Here is a 16343-nt window from a genome sequence, read left to right as displayed (position 1 = left end):
ACATTTTGCCACCTGGTGGCACGAACTGTGTGAATCGCAGATTATGTGTTATGCTAAATTCGTAATCGACACCAAAAGTTGTCTTAGATTACAAAAGTAGAGAATTCTACTCCTATTAGAAAGGTGAGTTTAAAGTACCTGAAAACCTGAAAAAAAATTACCAAATTTTTGATCCATTTCAGTACCCTAATTTCAGATGGCCATATCTCAGTGAGTTTTGGACCTAGAGAAGTAAAATTTGTTAGTAAGTTTAGTTTAAGGCCATATACTATAACACATAATTTTTTGGAGGGGGTCATGTTCCCAACTTTCCAAAATTTGGTCTAATTGACATAGAATGACCCTAAAGTATGTAGCATCAAGTTTGTGGACCCTCTAAAGGTCACAATTTTTATTCGATTTTGATGAAACCTAAAACATGTATATCCTAAAGATCTCGGTTCCTTTCGATATTCGCGCATATGGTTGCTTAACATCCTGGATGATGGCCCCAGATTGTATGAAAAAATCGTGATTTTAGCTTGTCACAATTGTTTTCCTATTTTAAAAGTCGTTACACCCTGATGATGCCTGGGTGTGATTTTCGTAAAAATTGTACCGAAACTGTCCGACAAAATGGTCGCTCCTTGAACACAAATTGTGTAAAAGTATGTAATACCAAGGTTGTGGGCCCTCTAGAGGTCACAATTTTTGCTCGATTTGGGTGAAACTTAGAATATATGTTTATATCCCAATGATCTTGGTTCCTTTCGATATTTGTGCATTTCAGACTATAACTTCCTGGATATTGGCTCATGATTGTACGCAAAATCACATTTTTAGCGTCTGGATCCATCAAAGGTCACAATTTTTGTCCGATTTTAAAAACCGTTTAAATATATCACTGTTACACAATAAAGAAGGTTTCGAATTGAGGGAAAATAGAAACGCAACTGCCTGACAAAATGGCCGCTCTTTGTACGCAAATTGTGTAAAAGTATGTAATACGAAGGTAATGGACCCTCTAGAGGTCACAATTTTTATCCGATTTTGATGAAACTTAAAACATGTATTTATATCCCAAAGATCTCAGTTCCTTTCGATATTCACGCATATCGTAGTTTAACTTCCTGGATGATGGCCTCTGATTGTATGAAAAAATAGCGGTTTTAGCTTGTGGACCCTCTAGAGGTCACAATTTTTATTCAATTTTAATGAAATTTAAAAAGTGTTTATATCCTAACGACGTCGGTTGCTTTCGATATATCGTAGTTTAACTTCCTGTATGATGGCCTCAGAGTGTATGAAAAAATCGCAATTTTAGGTTGTGGATCCTCTAGAGGTCACAAAATGGCCACCACTCATACGCAAATAGTGTAAACATCTCGTAAATCAAGATCGTTGACCCTCTAGAGGTAACAATTTTGATCCGATTTCGATTAAACTTGCAATACATGTTTATGGCACAAAGATATTGGTTCCTTTCGATATTCGCGCATATCGGATCGTCACTCACTGAATCATGGCCATTTATAAATTATTGAACAAAAAATCACGTGTTTAGCTTGTAGTCCCTGTAGAGGGCACAATTTTTATCCGATTTAAAAAAAAACGTGTGAATATATCACCGTTACACACTAAGGTCTTGGTTCCTTTTGATATTCGCGGATACCATAATGAAGGTTGAATTCGAATTTCGGGAAAATCGAAATGAAACTGAACGATAAAATGGCCGCTCTTTGTACGCAAATTGCGAAGAAGTGTGTAATATGAAGGTTGTGGGCCCTCTAAAACATATCTTTATATCCCAAAGATATCAGTCCCTTTTGATATATGCACATTTCAGGATTAATGCACCTTGTTTTTAGCTTGTTCTCTATCCATCTCTTGCAAAATGTGGGCGTATCCTGCCTGGCAGCCGTTGATTAAGAATATCATTGTTACTCTCTGATAATTGCTGTGTGAGATTTTCGTAAAACTCGGAATGAAATTGTCCGACATAACGGCTGCTCCTTGAACGCAAATAGTGTAAAAGTATGTAATACCAAGTTTGTGGCCATTCTAGAACCCAAAAGTCACATTTGTTATCCAATTTTGATGTAACTTAAAATATATATTTATATCTTTAAGATCTTGGTTCCTTTCGATATTTGCGCATATCAGACGTAAGTTCCTGGATTATGGCCCCTAATTGTACGAAAAATCTCTTTTTTTGCATGTAGACCCTCTAGAGGTCACAATTGTTATCTGATTTCATAAACCGTTTAAATATATCATCATTACACCCTAATGATGACGGATGGCCGTTCCTCGTGTAAAAGTATGTGATACCAATGCTATGCTCTGCTATCAATATGAAGCTCTAATTCTACCTGTTCATAGTTACATCTCCTTCCTGAAAACATTGTGAACACAAAATTTTCTGGAATTTAATGTGAAGCACCCATTTAAAAGATACACCCACCATCTCCCAAATCCCGTGTATGTTTTTAAAAATTTGATTTCAAGCATTTCGACAACCAGGGGATGAGAACTATCGATTTTGCCTTTCCTTCTTTCAGCTCTTGTAATTTTTGGGCAGATCTGATATGGCGAAAATGTTTGCTTGCATCAAAGTTTTTAACAGTTTCAAATAAACAGATAACTATGGCATACTCACTGGAAACAAGCAAGAAAAAAAGTGAACGAAGTCACATGCTCATCGATGAAATGAACATATTACAAAACGGTAAGTTCTAATGAACAATGTGTTTTTATTGTATCACCATAAAATGGCTTTCTAGTCCCCTTTCTTGTATGTAATTTTAATACACCCACATGAAAATATGGTCGTATTGCCATCCGTTCATCAGTCCGTTCGTGTTTCACTTTGTTGAACCTTGAGAATGCTCTAACAACAACAGTTATCATTAGATCGGTATTAAATTGATATCAGTGTCTTGTGAATTCTCCCATTACCTACCAAAGAATGCGACTACCCTTGCTGACTGCTTGAATGATTTAACTGCTGTGGGCGTATGTTTCATTGCCTGGCAACCTATTATTGTTGTTTTTTGTAAACTAAAAGGGCCGTTGTACTCAGTTTGTATATTTGTATATTTGTATCACTTGATTCGATGGTGCTATTTGATTACAATCTATCATGTGTCTTGTAATTGGGGTTGTCGTCTGGGTTTTTATACGCCCACATTCAAATGTGATTGTATATTGTCGTCTTCTCTGTCAGTCTAGAGACGGTAAATATTCGATTGACTTCAAATTTATTAGATTATTTCAACGATTTCCTATAATTACTGCCATTGGTCACTTTGGCAAATCTTGTGGACGCTCGAGAGACTGAAGTTCATATCAAATTGAGGTCATGTTTAAGGTCATGTGATTTTCAATGATTTTGATAATTACTACCAGAGTTATGGTCCACTTGGCCGCGATAAGCGTGCCTTGCTCGGCACAGTACCAGGCTGCAATAAATTTCAAGAAATTGACCCGTTTACTGTAACACTTTCTTAGTGATAACAGAGGTTAGTTTAATAAATATATGGTTTATTTACATCGGAACAGAATACAACACATCTACATAACTACAACAGCAATACAGGTACTTAGAATATATACAGGAACGCATCAGGACGGTACATAACTATGTTAACTCTACCATTCTGCCTCTCTGCCAAGGCAGCGGTTGAACTCGGGTGAGTCCATACGCCTGTCTGTGTGCCCTCCGTCTTCTCGAAACCGAGAGACCCTTGTCAGTTGAGCTTCTAAGTTCCACTCATTTGTCTTAACAACCTCAGCCAATTTATACTAAACTTAGATTTGGTATAAGTTAATTAAAGTATGCGTATACATATATTATTGATATTAATATATTAAAATGAAGAACTACATTGTCTAACGTGACCTCTCTCACCCTAATAATGTAACATTACATTGCTGGTCTTGGGACCGTGTCAGGCACGCCAAATGTAGAACTCTTCACAGAAAAGTTAATTTCAGTCACTAAGCAAGTTAACCGGATGAAAACAATTATGGCGGTTATTTTAGACAGGACTGATGACAGAGCTGTCAAAGTTCGCGGGAAAAAAGGTCAAGGTTCATTTGGCACATGCGCAGTAATCCGTACTGAAACCGTTCTCAGACCGGTTAGCGTTTACACTACGAAAATTTAAGTGTGCTGTGCGGCCTGTGCCTGGTACCTCACTTCAGTGGGCCAGATTGGCACGGTACCAGGCACGGCACGATTAAGTTTGACCCGTTTACACTACAAAAAACGTACTAAGCCGTACCTGGCACGATTAAAATTTGTAATGTAAACAGGGTTAAAGATATTAATTGTGTATACTCAACGTTAGCATGGGCCAAAACTAAAACCAATGATTTTTGATAATTACTTAAAGGGCATTACGTAAAATTTAGATAAAGAACTAGCCGTTGTCACTACAATAGTTAAAAAATGAATATATTGAAAATTTCATTCAAATTACTTTATTCTGAGTGAAGATATTAGCCCTTGAATGTTTGACAAGATGTGTGCAGAGATTGAAGCCACCATACCCTCGCTCGCCATTTTAAGATTAAGTTTTTAAATGGCGAACCATTCGAATCGACTGACAATCAGACCAATATGATGCCATCGATAGTTGATAATGGTTTGGTCATGTTAATAAATGTCTAATTAATAATTTATATCACATTTAAGGCCTAAAAGAGACCTACAATAGGCAGATTTAGCTTTTGCATAATGCATGTTTAATTGGTTGTTGCTCTTAATCAGATTTCAGTGTGTTGTAAATGTTGTAATTGCCGACACAAGCAAACAATATGCGACAACCCTTGTTGACTGCGACACAATTATAGATTTTGTTCGATGGTTTCCAGAAATACATTGTATTATATGGCATTGAAACTGCAGGGATAATCTCTCGTGAGTAGTCAATTCACGAAAACTAGACCTTACACTGCAAACATAATAAGTTGAATTTTAATGTTGTTATAATATTATTGATAATGATACAAATTGTTATAGACACAGGTATAATATTGTGGTGTTTATTTTCTCAGAATACCAAGAGAGCCCACCCAATGCTGAGGGGAGAAACGTTATACCTAGAAGAGAGAAGGGGAAGATGTCACCTGAAGATGAACATAGAATAATATCTAACTATACGTATTTAACAGAGAATCTGAGTCCTCTACAACCATTATTAGACAGTTTGACTGAGATATATGTACTAAACAAAGATGACTTGGAAGTAATCAACACAGCGAAATCTGGCGGTAGAAAGGCAATGATACGTAAATTTCTAGATATTCTTCGGACTTGTGGTATAAATGCATATTCTAAATTCATCGACTGTTTAAATAAATCAGGGTATGGAGCAGTAGCTGAAACATTAGTATCGGGTAAGTAAAAAAGCACAATTTACAGTCGATACCATTATTTTAGTTTGTCAGAGATATTCATTTAAATATTTTCCCTTAAGGGACTAATATGACGAATAGAGTTCATTGATGAAATGGTCTTGTTTCAGATACATGTATGTAACAAAGACCACAATTATCAAACTCATAATGTAGGTTATGTTCAAATGATTTTGGTTGAATTCGTGAGTGCGTTTTCTAGTGGGAGGAGCTGCTGTGGCCAAGTGAGTAAGATGTTGGCTCGCTAACCTGGAGGTTCCATGGTCGATTCCTGTGTTGGCCGAGAAAGTTCATCGGTATTTTCTGGCGTGGTTTCCCCTTCTCAGTGGTCTTGATGGAATTAAAAAATCAAGGTTCCATGTACACATTTGCGTGCACATAAGATATACCTTGGCAGTTGGAATTCGATATAAGGGTAGGCCTTAGCGCCGCAGTCCAGGCAAAATCTCCCTCATAGCGCACTGTATGGCGAACGCCCTTCATCATTAACCCAGTCGGAGCAGTAGGAGGTTATTTATTTTACCCCTCTTTTATATATTATCCTGAGTCAAGGTAATATGTTACGTTCTGGTAGGTTATTGTGGTAGTATTTTTCCTTAAAGATCATCTGGGTACATTATTATGTGAAAGTTGAGCAATAATGATAATCTATATTGAATGTAAAAATTTAAAATTCAGCCAATGACCAAACATTCTTCTCTTGGGTTAGCTAACCGATAATGAAATTGACACGTTAGTAAGATAACAATCCGTTAAGAGTTGAACGAATCTTTAAAATAACTGGGTTTTGAACAACCAGCCCCTTGCCATTAGATAGTCTTAAACAATCATATGAATGGTGTGTATACGCATGAAATAATTACTATTTCAATGTATGTTGGGTTATAGGTCTACATTTAAACATAGCCGTAAAGATTGGTATTAGGGAAACGAAGAAATGTACTGTGTCGCAAAGATTTTAGTTTATTTTCGGACATTGCAGTGGTCCTGTCTCCAGGGGAAATCCGACAGTCCCTCCCCAACTCCTAGACTCTACTTTATTTAGACACAATTTAGTACATAACTCGAGAATGATAGCAATTCAAGAAACCAGTGATTTCTACACTGTTAAAATTATTACATTGCCATCGGTATAACTGTATTTTAACATTGCATGTTATTTCACAGTCTGTAATGTAACTTTACCTCTTGCTATTATACATCCAAGGTAAAATTACATATCTGTAAATGGAGTACATGTAAAATTATCATGATGTTAATTTACATAAATTTGTACAATAACATTTAATACAAAAGAATATTGTGTATTTTGACAATAATACCTCATAACTATTGTAGAATTACATATTATGTAATTTGCCAAGGTAACATTACTAAAAGGAATATGTTTGTCTTCGCTTGGGTAATTAGTCCTAGGTTCGATCCTGGCGAACACGGAAAGTTTTCCGGACCTTTCAGCCGAGCATGTAAAATAAAATTCGATAATATAAAGAAATTAAATGAAATGGGGTTTAATGTGCTACTGTTCTGCTCCTTGCAATGGAAAGAATAGGTGACGTGATACCGTCCAAGCAAAATATCCCACACAACCGAATGTATTTCATATGCCTGTCTTTATTAGCCAGTTCGGTGCATTCAGATTTTGAAGAACCTATTTCTCTAAAATGGACTAAACTGGCTGACAAAACAGTAAATATTTTGCACAAAATTCGATATGTAGTCGAAGGGGGAATAACCGATGTTACTACTATTTGAAAGTAAATTTACAATTTTCTGTAAAAATAATATTTTCAACGACATTTCTGTTAATATACAGCTCACATAATGTAAACTGCCATATGGTTGTATTTCTACACTAAGTTTGATGTAATCGTACACAAGCCTTGTATTCATATGCATTTACAAATGTACATGTAAGTTAACAAACCATGTGATCTGACAAATCCGGCACTGTATTTTTACTATACTTATAACTGTAAATATACATATAATTTTAACAGTGTAGATTGGAAATACATTTTTAAAAATGGCTGATCTGTTCAGCGATTATATTTCATCCAGCAAAAGTTTGTTGAAAAATAGCAAATGACGTCATTGTTTTCAACGTTCTTATTTACAGAGATACTGTAAGAGTAGTGACTATTTTTAACTCCGGACAAATCTGACCCTAACTGCCGGACAAAATGGCCACTCCTTGGATGGAAATAGTGTAAAAGTATGTAATACCAAGGTTGTTGACACTCTAGAAGTCACAATTTATATCCGATGTATAATGTATTATTATAATCCAAAGATCTTAATTCCTTTCGATATTTGCGCATATCGGGACGTCCCTCTAGAGGTCATAATTTTTATCTGATTTTAAAAACTTTTAAATGTATGACCGTTACACCGTACGTATAGCCAATGGTTACTATATCCACTTTACGGCAAGTTCGGACCAATCTGATTAAAATTAATTCAGCTATCTTCACTCAAAGTCGAAAAAAAAGACCACCCGTAAAAACGACTTTGCCACTTATGGAAAACACTCTTAATCCCCTCAGACGCCAGTGACGTCACAGTGACCGAATGCAGATTCGATATGTTCATTCCTTATTTACCTATATACAGCCGGCGTGTGTATTCATTAACACATGACTGATTCCTTAATCCCCTAATTAAATAAAACAATTTATTTAAACAAAGGCAGCTTAATTGGATGTACGGCATGATAAAGCATTTTAAATTCACTCTAAAATACTCCAATCACAAAATGTCTAATCTATAACAATGCAAGACGATAATTCGGTGATTATGATTATCCCAGTCACATGTTAAAGATGGGTTCCCAGAAAAGTATTTATCGGGTGGTAATTTCCAATAAAACTATGGCAATTTTGGTATATATGGAAAGTAGAGATATCCAATCTTACTAGAAAAATACTGGATTCCCCGAAAAACACTCATGGAGCGTATACAGGACAAAAACATAAGGATTCACCTAATCAACAGCCAGACGATTAAAAACTTCTGCACGCGTTATGTCAAAGGTCACAAGCGAACATTGAGCGCTTGTTGTACAAGTTGATAAACTTTATGAAGAGTTAGACGAACAACATTTTCTGAGATAAAAAAGACGTGGGTAGTGGATAATCCGAGAATTTAATTAGGATTCTATATTTGTAATAAATAGTAAGCGATTAAAGACAACATTGTCTTATGTATGCAATGGATTCTCCTCTGACTCCCAAGACGTGACGTAAACATGACCTGGTTTGATCGAATTTTAATAGCAGGGCATTCCTTCGCAAATTTGAAGCATAATTATGACAAATTAATTAGTTTGAATATGTTTTTGGTCCATATATGCCATTAAATCACCCAGTTTGTACGTGGGAACTTGGACCGTGGTGTGTATATACAGCGATATATTGTAAAGATAGTGATATATCGTGTATAGATAATGTATACACAATGTGTAGTCTATGTGACATCACCAGCCAATCAACCGGATTATGGTCGTTATTGAAAAATTGAAAAGCGTTTTGGCGTGTCGGAAACTTAAACGTAAACAACCAAATTAATTTAAATCAGATTGGTGTGTGCTTGCGTAAAGTGGATATAGGAACTATTGGCTACACGTACCGAAAAAATGTTTTGTCCATCTTATGTGGTCTTTAATGTATTATTTCAATGAAATGTCGGTGAGATCTCAGTGAAATTTCAATAATATTTTTACCAAGTTTCTCACTGAAATCTCCCTAAATTTCACTGAAATCTCACTGACAAAATCTCTCACTGAAATTTCATTGAGATTTTACTGAAATCTCGTCGAAATGTTACTGAAATTTTGTTGAAATTTTACTGAAATCTCATTACTATTTCTAGGTCTTTATTAAAGGACAATATTGGTGTCAGTCATTATCACATATGTGATAGAACTGGTTTAATGGTTGAACACGTTCCAAATAAAATTTTAACACAGAGATCATTGTTACGATAGATGCGTAATCAAGGTTTCAAAAAACCGAAGTGACGAACCCAAAAGGAAAACACGAGTTATCACTCTATATAACTGACTTAAGTGACAAGTGATAACAGATACACGAGCGAATTTATGTTCACTAATACATGTAATTCCTACGAAGACCGAATGTTGTTATATGAGACTGAGAGGATATCTGACCATACAAAACAGAAAAGAGAAAACGAAAAAATATAGAAAACATCTGTACATTACCATACAGACTATTTCTATTTGTCTCCTGTTCTCTTTATCTAGTGACATTCAATTACTTTTTTTGAATAGTCAAATTTCCTCTCACAGTCTCACATAACAACTGTTGATCTTCGAAGGAATTGTTAGTGAGCAGAAATTCGCCGGTGTATCTGTTATCTCTCGTCACTTCAGCCAGTTACATAAAAGGATAACTCGTGTTTTCCTTTTGTGTTCGCCACTTCCTTTTGTAGAAACCTGCTTTACGCATCTATCGTAGCAATGATCTCTGTGTTAAAATTATATCTGGAACGTGTTTAACGAGTTCTATCACATATGTGATAATGACTGACACCAATATTGTCCTTTAACATGCATTCTAAAAAAAAAAAACAATTACAAAATTAGCATGCATGTATTATTATTATTTTTCCCTCAAATTTCTGTATTATGTCTTCTTAATTTTCTTTTTCTTCTTGTGTAGTCCCTTTCTTCTTCCATAATAAAAATATATGGCATGAAATGACACAATCAAAATAATATTAAATAAAGATAGGAATGTGCCATGCAGTGTGCTATTAGAGCAGACAGCAGTTTCAAAATTATCTTGTAAAAAACAAAGCAAACCTGTATTATAGTTTATTTTGGAAACCAGGGATAAATGTGCATCGGCTGTCACTAGTGGGAGCATTTACTTCTGAATACACAAGATTAACACTGATAATTGTAAATGTTGTAGTCTTACTCTTAAAACTTTGGCTTTCTATTAATCATTTTTAAAATATTTTTTGATTTATTTTCGTGGATCCGTGACCTATATAGAGAGAACGGTTTCACTTATTTTTTTCGAACTAAACCAGGTCAAACTTATAATTTGAATGACGAAAATTAATACTAATAGCACGATCTCCTAGAATTTAAACAGCTATAATCACCATTGTTGCTTTTGCAAATACCCCTTATCGGTACATCCATTTCATAATTAACTACTTCGAAATTTATCAGACAAACCATTCTGTGATAGACGTTTATTGGTGTTATTATCCAGAAAATAATGTGCACAAACACAACTCTATTATCCCAAATTCGTCCTGTTCAACCTCGTGGGTTTTCTCCGGGTCTTCCGGTTTCCTCCCATTGCTAAAGACCCCTACGCGCAAACGAATTATTGAAATAAAATTAAACCATATGTTAGTTCCAAAATGACCTAGTTTGTGTCAAGTGGACTTAAACCCCATTTCTCTCTCTCTTTCTCTCTCTCTCTCTCTCTCAAATTCGCGCTTTTTTCCAGAAATTTCAGCATTTGATTAAAAATGCGGAACCCTTTCGCGAAACAGTGAAAAGAATGTAGGTTAATTAGCCTGTTAACCTGTATAAAATAGCAGCACTGGTTTATCAATTTAGCAATGAAACATGCACGCGAGGTCCTTTTTTGTTTGCATGTGAGTTCCATACAATTTACAACAATTATAGAACTAAAAATTTCTTCATTTGTTTTTAAAGATAGGTTGCCAGGCAACAAAACATACGCCCACGGCAGCTAAATCGTCCGAAAGGTCGTCAAGGGTTGTCGCATATTTATTCCTTTGTAGGTAATCAGGGCCTTTACAAGACAGTTACATACAGATCAGATTATAAATTTTGTCGTTTGAGGGTTTACAAGGTTCTGCAAACTGAAACAAGGGTCTCAACTCTAGAAGTAATCTGCAGAAATTTTTGAAATTTGACAGGCTTTTTCGTTTTACTAATTTAAATAATGCATATAAATTTCATACAGATCACATGATCAATTTTGTCATTCAAACGTTCACAATCGCCATAACTCTAGAAATTATTGACAGAAAATGCTGAAATTCAATAGACTTGTTTCACAAATTTAAATGATGCATATAAATTTCATACATATCGGATGATAACTATCATCAATCGAGTATTAACAAAGATTTAACAAAGTGAAACAAGGGCAATAACTCTAGAAGTAATTATTGTAAATTGCTGAAATTCAATATCCTTTTTCGTTTCACTAATTTAAATCATGCATATAAATTTCACAAAGATCGGGTGTTAACTTTTTGCGTTAAAGCGTTCATAAGGATCAATAAAGTGAAACAAGGGCCATAATTCTAGATGAAATAAACGGACATTGCTGAAATTCAATAGGCTTCTCCGTTTCACTAATCTAAATAATGCATATAAATTTCACAAAGATCGAATGATAACTTTTGGCGTTAGAGCGTTCACAAAGTTCAATAAAGTGAAAAAGGGCCATAACTCTAGACGTAATAAACGGAAATTGCTGAAATTCAATAGGCTTCTTCGTTGCACTAATTTAAATAATGCAAGTAAATTTCAGAAAGATCGTATATTAACTTTTGGCATTAGAGCGTTCACAAGGTTCAACAAAGTGAAAAAGGGCCATAACTCTAGACGTAATAAACGGAAATTATTGAAATTAAATAGGCTTCTTTATCTCACTAATGTTAACAACATATATCAATTTTAAAACAATTGGATGATAACTTTTGGCGTTAGAGCATTCACAAAAAATTGTGGACCGACGGACGGACGGACCGATGGACGGACGGGGGCGACGGCAATATACGTCTACATTTCAATGTGGGCGTATAAAAACAATGCCGCTTGTCTGTAACCTGACACTCTTGCCAGTCTTGGAATCTGTCATTAGACAATGACCTCAAAACTTGATTTTAGGTTGGTTTAGATTTATTCTCTCTTTTTACAATAAAAGGGGTTTATTTCAAAACATGATTATATTAATTGATCCTAAAATATTTACTGTAAATGGGATTTAGGGGTGCCGTAATTGATGACCTATTTGCGAAAATAGCCATTCCCATCAGGTGCCATAATATAATTATCGGAACACATCGGTAAAAATTTTGATGTTGAGTCATGCTAAGTGTTCGTGGATTACGCACGGTGATCGACGAATAAAATAAACGTCAATGAAATTGTCTACTTTAGGAAATAACGTGATTAATTAATGGAAATTAAAAACATTTCGTCTTCTGACACTATTAGGCCATAATTTCAAGTGCTCTCTTTCACAACTTACTAATTTGCAATACAAAAATTTCAATGAAAATTGCAATATAAAAATTTCAATGAAATTTGCAATATATAAATTTCAATGAAATTTGCAATATAAAAATTTCAATGAAAATTGCAATACAAAAATTTCAACGAAATTTGCAATATAAAAATTTCAACGAAATTTGCAATATAAAAATTTCAACGAAATTTGCAATATAAAAATTTCAACGAAATTTGCAATATGGTGAGATTTCAGTGAAATTTTGGTGAGATTTCAGTGAAATTTTGGTGAGATTTCAGTGAAATTTTGGTGAGATTTCAGTGAAATTTTGGTGAGATTTCAGTGAAATTTTGGTGAGATATCAGTGAGATAAGGCAAAATTTTCAAATTTCCCTGAATTTCACTGAAATTTCAGTATCATTTTCTCTGGGGACATCCGTTCTGATTCAGATTTAAATGCGTTGTTCAGATTAGTGAATCTTAAAAAAAACAACACCCATTCCCGTTAATTAGTTTTGAAATTATGGTCCTAGCTCACTGTGTAGAAACATGTGAATGCATTAACCATAAATAGTAGTCATCATCCTATTTACTTTATTTTCATGTTGCTGGTTTCGATTTTTGTTTTATAAAACAGAAGAAAATTTTGTGAGTGAACCAGGACTTATTCAGGGAATTGATTCAAATAAGACTACATTACACGTAAACTCATCCAAGACTACATTACAAGTAAACTCATCCAAAATGAATCAGCTAACAGAACAAGATGTACATCTAAGGAACAAACAGCTGGAAGACGAAGTCTGCGCACTGAGAGAGAAGCTTGAAAAATTCGAAACACTTGAAAAAAAAATAAAAAGTTTGGAAGATGTTAATTTAAAAGTTCTAGGAACTGATGGTGAAGAGGCTGATGTACAAAATGGTTAGTCATGTAATCAATGTTTTAAGACTTAACTTGTATAAATTCTATGGTCAGGCCGTTACACCGAAAAACCACTGTAGTCAATGTTTTATGCGCGCACATTTTCACGTGGATGTATTATGCTGTCGCTCCTGTCCGTCCGTTCACATTTTGTTTGTGGACACTCTACAGGTCACAATTTGTATCCGATTTTGAAGACATTTTAACTATAGGTTTATATCCCACAGACCTCGTTTCATATCGATATTGTCACGTATCAAACCGTTACTCCATGGATTATTGCCTCTAATTGTACAGGTTGTGGACGCAATTTGATTTTTATTTAAAAAATCGTTCTAATATATCTATACCTTCATCATGGTTTTGCGAAAAAAACTGAAAAGAGACTTGCCTTCAATATGGCCGCTAGTGGAACAGCATGTAATACGTATACCAATGACGTATACCAATGTTGATTGTATTCGATTTAGGTGAAACTTGAAATATGTTAAGGATCATAAGATCGTGGATGATTTTGATTGCAGAGGTATGCCCCTACCTCATATGTATTAAATCAATTTTTGTCTATTTTAATGTTCCATATTCCCTTTTAATATAAATTAACTAAACCAAAAACCCGGAAAGGGAAGGTAGGGAAGTCCGTCTGCATCGATTCCGCCTGCTTCTACACCGATTTGCACGTCAGTTAGGAGACAACATCGTACTATCTGAAAGCCATTGCCAGTACATATCTTAGTGAATTTAGCTATTAGTGGGCATATGTTTGGTTGACAATATATCATTTATACTTATTAACTCATGTTGATCATTTACTTACATATACAGACGGTGCCGAAGAATGCAAAGTTATACAGAAAATTCCTTTAATTGAGCAGAAGGGATTAATGATATCCAAGGATTGGTCAAAAATACAGACTAATATAATGTTCTTGATGGATGAATTAGAACCGAAGGACTTAATAATGCCCCTCTATTCTAAATGTGTTCTCAATGAGGAGGATGTTCAAGAACTAGAAGCTGAATCTAACAAAAGAACGCGTGCTAGAAACATGTTATTCAAGTTACGTAGATGTGGTCCCAATGCGTATAAGAAGTTTTTAAAATGTCTTGAACTAGAAGGTTATTCACAAGCTATAAAACAACTGGAACCGCACTCTAGTAAGTATATTTAACATCAATCATTTGCCCTCTTTGGAAGACTTTCCCCTATATTGTGGGTTGGCATCTCTGTTGTTCTTAAAGATGCCTCCTCGCGATAGTATTTATAGGGTAGTTATTTACAATAAACGTATGGCAAATCTGGTATATATAGAAATAATAGACACTCCATATGGAAAGAGAATGTACCTAGTCTTCGATATTTAGGGTAAATATACAACTATAGTAACAATAAAAAGGTAATATACATGTAGTCTCAACAAAATACAATTTATGATGATGATGAAGCAATCTCTACATGTTTTATTCTTGCTCAGCGTGATCTTGCAGCGTCGATTATATATTATTGTATCAACGGTACTGGGCAATCGAGACTATGTCAAGTTTTTTTAGGCTTAATATTGCTACTATATTTCAGTTAAATACAAGGGTCATATTAAATATCCTGGACAGACGTATATCGAATTGATAGATTATTCCAATCCACTTCGTAAAGAATTTATTGATGAAGTAGAAGACAGTATAGAAGGTTTATACCCAGAATCTACTGAGTTAGTCGTCGTAAAACAATTAAGGTAAGTAATATACAAGTTACATAATTTAATTAAATTTAATTTAGAATTCTTCCTTGAAGTAAGTAATATACAAATTCATGATATTCACATCCAATAAAACATTAGAGAAAGTCCTTTAATTTCCTTAAAACACATCTATGTAAGGGGTATTATGAACTGTGCAATTCCGAACATTCCATTTCCAATATATTGAGTAATAAACATAAAAGATTAGATGTAATAAATTTAAAACATATTTATAATGAACTTCTAGAAATACAACGAACCCTACAAGAGCTAGGTTAATCGAATCTAGTTTAAGTAAAACAATCCACCCCTGTGAACCTGGTGGCGAACCAGATATAAGTCTTGAAAACACCTTTGCATGATTTTTTTAACTTTCTTCCGTGGCATCCATGCGTCGATGTCTGATAGTATACAAGCATAAACTTTACCCAAGTTGTGAAAATTAGAGATACATGACTGTCACCGATTCTAAATCTCTCGGCCAAATCTAAATTGACGGATCCCTGTTTAAGTTTTACAAGAGTTGAAAAAGTTTCATCATCGATGGGTTGCAACTTTTGTTTCCTTCCAAATCAGATGAGTTCTTTCCATCAGAATTTATTGAGACCCCTATAAATAATATCCCTGACATTTGGTTCTAGAAGGTTTTGGTAAAAGGCCATTAATGCGTCATGGCTGTAGAAACCTGTCCAATATTTTATATCATCATCTGAACCTTGAAATCGTTTAAAGAGAAAACTGTCCCAATGTCTAAGTTTTGTGACGACATCTAACTCCTCTTTGACATTTTTAAGAGCTTTATAACAGTTTTCAGGGTGGATTTCAGAGCACCAACATCGTTGAAACATTCGTCATCTTCCATAGAGTTCAAAATACTATCTAAAATATTTTCTAATTCATCCTTCAAAAGCCGGTGGGTTTCAGTGTAGTACGGTTTGCTACATGTATTAATCTGTAACTAATGAAATAAATTATAAACAATAACAAGTAAAAAATGATTTCTTGGGAATAATACTTCAAGAGGAATTT

At 34.6% G+C, this 16343-nt stretch overlaps 1 protein-coding gene across 3 annotated transcripts in view; it reads left to right on the top strand.

Annotated features, from left to right (window-relative positions):
* LOC126811624 (uncharacterized) overlaps window positions 1–16343 on the top strand; it is a 104046-nt gene that overhangs the window by 60373 nt on the left and 27330 nt on the right. For all 3 annotated transcript variants that reach the window (XM_056098539.1, XM_056098538.1, XM_056098537.1), the window contains 5 exons: window positions 2541–2707; window positions 5041–5382; window positions 13291–13575; window positions 14401–14733; window positions 15152–15308. In XM_056098539.1, coding sequence (XP_055954514.1) covers window positions 2626–2707; window positions 5041–5382; window positions 13291–13575; window positions 14401–14733; window positions 15152–15308 — 1199 coding nt within the window. In that variant the 5' untranslated portion in view covers window positions 2541–2625. The remainder of the gene's footprint in view (window positions 1–2540; window positions 2708–5040; window positions 5383–13290; window positions 13576–14400; window positions 14734–15151; window positions 15309–16343) is intronic.

The sequence above is a fragment of the Patella vulgata genome, chromosome 2 (assembly GCF_932274485.2).
Source record: "Patella vulgata chromosome 2, xgPatVulg1.2, whole genome shotgun sequence".
Classification (NCBI taxonomy): Eukaryota; Metazoa; Mollusca; class Gastropoda; family Patellidae; genus Patella; species Patella vulgata.
The sequence above is the reverse complement of the archived record's forward strand: the minus strand, read 5'-3'. Positions and strand labels throughout refer to the sequence as shown.